The sequence below is a fragment of the Helobdella robusta genome (assembly GCF_000326865.2).
Source record: "Helobdella robusta unplaced genomic scaffold HELROscaffold_1, whole genome shotgun sequence".
NCBI classification, from domain to species: Eukaryota; Metazoa; Annelida; class Clitellata; order Rhynchobdellida; family Glossiphoniidae; genus Helobdella; species Helobdella robusta.
Genome location: NW_008703570.1, coordinates 6,620,122 through 6,625,308, shown reverse-complemented (window position 1 = coordinate 6,625,308; position 5,187 = coordinate 6,620,122). Strand labels below are relative to the sequence as shown.

Here is a 5,187-nt window from a genome sequence, read left to right as displayed (position 1 = left end):
GAAGAAAATTGAACAAGATTCTGTTTTTCAAAATATACCGTACACATTTGTAGCAGAAGCAATTGTTTTAATATTGATAATAAATGTTACCAAACGCATTGTGCAACCATTTTTATTTTTAAAAATTGCAAAAAAAATTTTAGAATAGAAAAGGACTCTTTAGTGCGTAGTGTGCAAAATGATAACGACAATTTTTTGGCTGGATAACAAACTGAAATTGCTAATAATTGTTTAACAGTTAGCCAGCAAAAAGAAACCTCAAACTGTTAGACTTCATTTGTACAACCCAAAAAACTCATTTATTGCAATTTATCAATGTTTGGCGTAAGATTTGAATTCAAATTATTTAGAATCATATTTTAGTCAATTTGTTGTTATTTTTGAATTTAGTTGGAAGCCAATTCTGTATAGGTGATTGTGGTTTTCAATTCAAATCAGCATTTACGTGGTATTGATGATTTTAAAAACTGAAAATAATTGAAATGAAATTAATAATAGGGTGATAATAAAAATGTTACTAACAATGCAATAAGAATACTTATTCCACAAGTTCATATACTCACACAGCAACAACTCTGTTGCAACTACTCAACATACTTCATTATCACTAGATACCTCTCGATAAACAACCAAGCAACAATAACCATACACTTTGACACTCCTCACCACACAACTTTAACACCTTTCAACTGTCCAGCGAAGCTAAACAATGAATTACTAATATAAACTAATCGGCAAATCCTGATTTTTTCGCTTCTACGCTATGGGAAGAGAACGAACCTGTGCGCCAGTGTAGATGAAGATGGGTTTAAAAATGTTTCCGGAGAATTTATTTATTCATCTATTGATAACTTCAATTATTTTATCAACATAGTTTCCATTTTATCTATAGAAGTTAACATTCACTGTCAGATAGAAATTGAACTAGTTTCATTAGCCTCAGCCTGGTCTTTTGTCTACTGCTTTCAGTGACATTAAGTTGCATATATAATGCTTTTTATAATCAATTATTTCTTGAATGCTGGTCATTGAATTAATAAAATCACTCAAAGCATTATGTTGGTTCATTAACTCAATGTGCCGGTACTCTAACTCGAAGATAATAGATATATAAAATACAAAATATGATGTATTTTAAGTGTATGATAGATATTAATGTTTATATAAATAATAAATTTTTAATTTTGTTTGCTTTTTTTTATTCTACATATTTGGTTGTTACAGCCGTGCATATTAATAAAAATTACAGCATAGAATTTAGCTCTAAATAAACTACTTTTGATATCCAATATAAGTTTTAAACATAAGCAAATTTTCCTTTTCCGTTTCGTGTTTTTTGTTGATGTACTTGCGGTAGGTTTTACTGAAAAAAATATTGAAATCTCCTTCATACAATTTAATTAATATAAAAATATTTGTAATTTGTAATTGGAAAAATATTTTTGATAAGATTTTAAGACGTAATTTTTTTGGATGGTTCAATTTTAACCACTAATTAGCGGGATATTTATTGATTATATTTCACTCATTTCTTTCAGATGTATTCGACAAACGCGAAAATAGTTAAATTACCGGGTGAAAAACCCGATGAGTTAGAAAGCTCTATTTCTCAGGTGTGTTAGGTTTTCAAAATTTATATTTTATAAAAAAAATTCAACTTTATCATGCCTGTTCAACATCATGTTAATAAGTAATTATTTTGTCGTAGAGGCGTTAATTTGGCGGGTCAATTTCTTTGTAAAGGCACAGAATGTGTCTATAAAGTAAATAAATAATATATTATGATGGACAGTGGAGGTTAAAGGCTAAGCTAAAGCTATTTTCTATGAACATACAACAAAATTAAACTGCAAATATCAGTGTTCCGTGCTCAATGTAGTGATACATAGTGCTCAAACATTTATTTCCTAATTTTCTTTATTATCATTATCACATCACAATTTGATAGACGAGTGTTTCATACCCCTGCATTAAATTATTTTATTTTACTGTTTAATTTTTAATGCATTACAATTTTTCAAATTTATGCTATTTACCGTACCTAGTATATTATAAAATTAAATTATATTTAATTAATATTAAATAATATTAATGCTAGCTTGTAGGAAATTTATTGAGGAAGTTGTGGGTAAATTGGTCTTAATACTGCTTTTCTATCAAAAATAAGTCCATTTTATCTACAAATATTCAAATTCCATGCTAAAAAATTTTGTTTGAAATATTTAATATTAATGTCACAAACTTTTCAAAATGTCAACTTTGTAATTTGTAGGCATTGTTGGAACTGGAGATGAATAGTGATATGAAAACTCAACTGCGGGAACTCACATTCACAGGAGCTAAAGTATTTTAACAATCAAATTTCATTTAAGTCTAAATTGCATTAAACTATTTCTAATTATTCTAATCGCTATGTGTGCCAGGAAGTAGATGTGCATAACAAAAAGGCAATCATTATTTCTGTTCCTGTTCCTCAATTGAGATCCTACCAGAAAGTTCAATCGAGATTGGTTCGTGAACTAGAGAAGAAGTTTTCTGGCAAACATGTTGTTTTCATTGCCCAGGTTAGTTTGTTTACTTTTGTTAAGTTTTTTTTAAAATATATTTGCCAAATCAAAATATTCATTCTACAGAGACGAATCCTCCCAAAACCAACAAGAAAAACTAGACGAAAGAATAAGCAAAAAAGACCAAGAAGGTTTATTTTAATTTTATACTTCTATAAACTAGTTGAAAGTAAACAATAAGAGTTTTAACTATTAAAAAAGCTGTTATAAGCAGTAGGTGGAATTGACTCATTTTGTGTAAAAATCATTTATGGACTGAAGAGACTTATTTTACTTATTAACACTAGATGTTGCAAAATAAATTGAATCAATGAGATCACAAATGTGGAAAAAGTTTTTTTTACAGCTGTGGTTTTATCCAGAGTGTTGGAGTTGGCCAGAGGATTTTTTAATAAGCCGGAGTCAGTTTTTTTATCTGACTCTGGAAAATGTTATTATTTAAATTTATTTTTCTTCTAAAAAATTTTTAGAAGATTATATTTTTTAGAGGATAAACTTTTGTAGTAATAAGCAATCCTCATTATTACTGAAAATAAATTCTAATAATGAAAATAAAATCACATAATTTTTTTCAGTACATTGTAATATTGTAAAATATAAAAATAATGTAATGTTAGTAAGAAAAACAATTTCATTGACTAATTTTGAAGGTTTTTATTTAGTAATGATAAAAGGTGAAATTATATTGCAAAAGTTAAAAATTTTTTCTGGAATTTGGGAGTCCTACATTTTTTCTCAGTCTAATTGTTTATGGGGAGGTTGTCAGGTTTTTTGAAGGGCCAGAGTCAAATATTTTTCATCCGACTTTGACACTGGTATTATCCAACATTTCAATGAACCTGGTATGCAGAACAACAAAAACAATTTACAATTCCTGGTAATATTCCTGGTGATGAGTTTTTTTAACAAATAGGCTTACTAGCTAGGAATTTTTTAAATTTCTATGTTCAAAATTTTTACAATACATGCAAATTGTAATTTGAAATTGTTCATGGCCATTTGTAAAATTCCATTATAGCAAGCATCAAATTTTATATATGCAAATAATCTATGTTTAGTGTAAGATTTTTGAAATGGGGACTTGATTCGGGTACAAATTGACATGACTTAGATCTGTTAAATCTGATTCAGATGTGGATCTCTAAGTATCTCTCCTAATTCTAATATTTGTTATTTATAAGTTAATATATATGTATTATATAAAACTCAAAATAAATAAATACAGTTTTAATTTTTTTTGGTCTTGCATGACAGTTTTATTTATTTTTAATGCTGCAACTACTGGCATTTTTCACTTTTTGTGCTGAAATCTGTGGGTATTTTCAATGTTGGTGTATTTTTGTCAATCAATTTTATTTAAAATAAATATTTAAATTTGGTTTGAAAAGTTTCTAATCATAGTTAAAGACATCTCGATAGTAAAGCTATTCAACGCTTAAGCTGTTTTTAAAACCATTGCTAAATGGTGAATTTATATAAATAACTTTTAATTTTTAAAATGTTGGTGTTTTTATTTGGATCTGAATAGCATCAAAATGTTGAATGCTTATTTAGATGTTTATGAAGTTTAAATTAGGGTTTCCCAACCTTTTTGCACTGTGCCCCACAAGCCTGGTGTAAAAGTTCTTTAAGCTCTCTGTTTGAAAAAGTAATCTTTTCAAGTTATTTTGTCAATCATCTATTTTTTATTATTTGATGATTGCATACACTGTTCTTTTATTACATACTGTTTTTACCAACTATTTTCATTATCATCCTAACTCTTAAAGCCCCACTGCCCACTGAGGATTTAATTGCTCCCAGGTGGGGCCGGATAAAACTTGTTTTTGATCTATACGTTTTATTACGTTATTCCAATATAATTGATCTGAATGTCAGTAATGTCACAAAAAACATATGTGAATAAAAATTTGATCTTTTCATTTTTACCAAAAAGTCTATTTTGAATTTTTGTGAACAGCCGTACCCTAACAGCAGTGCATAATGCTATGCTGGAGGATCTCTGCTTTCCTTCTGAAATTGTTGGTAAAAGAATAAGAATCAAGACAGATGGGAGTCAAATAATCAAGGTTCATTTGGACAAAAGCCAACAGACCAATGTTGAACACAAGGTTTATTGACAATTCTATGACTTTTCTCATCTGTAACACGTTTTTTTGCCTTCATCTGAGGAAGTCGTGTTGCATACTGTATATAGGCATATTTTTGTATGAAATTTTTAACGTACATTTTTGTAATTTCAGCTGGATACATTTACAGCTGTGTACAAGAAACTAACTGGTAAAGATGTAGTTTTTGAATTTCCAGAATACGTTCTGTGAAAAGTTACTATTTCATAATTTGATTCCAGTTCAGTCAATTATGGTATGAATTGGACGTAATAAACGAAATTTGAAAAGTGTTTTTTGTTTTAAATTGCTAATGGGTTTTTCAGTTGAGTTCTTTGTGTCAAGTGGTTTCTCATTTTTGTTTCGGTGCGTTTTTCCTGCTACGTTATAGATTCGATCCCGGGTTGCAGCGTCAGCGATGTGTAAAGGCAAATGATGGCTGGCGTTTCGTCCACGCTTTGCTTCGTGAATATATGGGGTAGTGTAATGTACAGTATGTTTAGTGTGCTAAT

At 28.9% G+C, this 5,187-nt stretch overlaps 1 protein-coding gene across 1 annotated transcript; it reads left to right on the top strand.

Moving 5' to 3' along the window:
- Positions 1-1,538: 1,538 nt before the first annotated feature.
- Positions 1,539-4,888, top strand: HELRODRAFT_155580 (hypothetical protein; the record flags this gene model as incomplete). Its single annotated transcript, XM_009011007.1, has 6 exons — positions 1,539-1,613; positions 2,273-2,344; positions 2,424-2,564; positions 2,634-2,698; positions 4,528-4,678; positions 4,811-4,888. 6 exons carry the CDS (start codon positions 1,539-1,541, stop codon positions 4,886-4,888), a joined length of 582 nt encoding a protein of 193 aa, XP_009009255.1.
- Between the last annotated feature and the right edge of the window lie 299 nt (positions 4,889-5,187).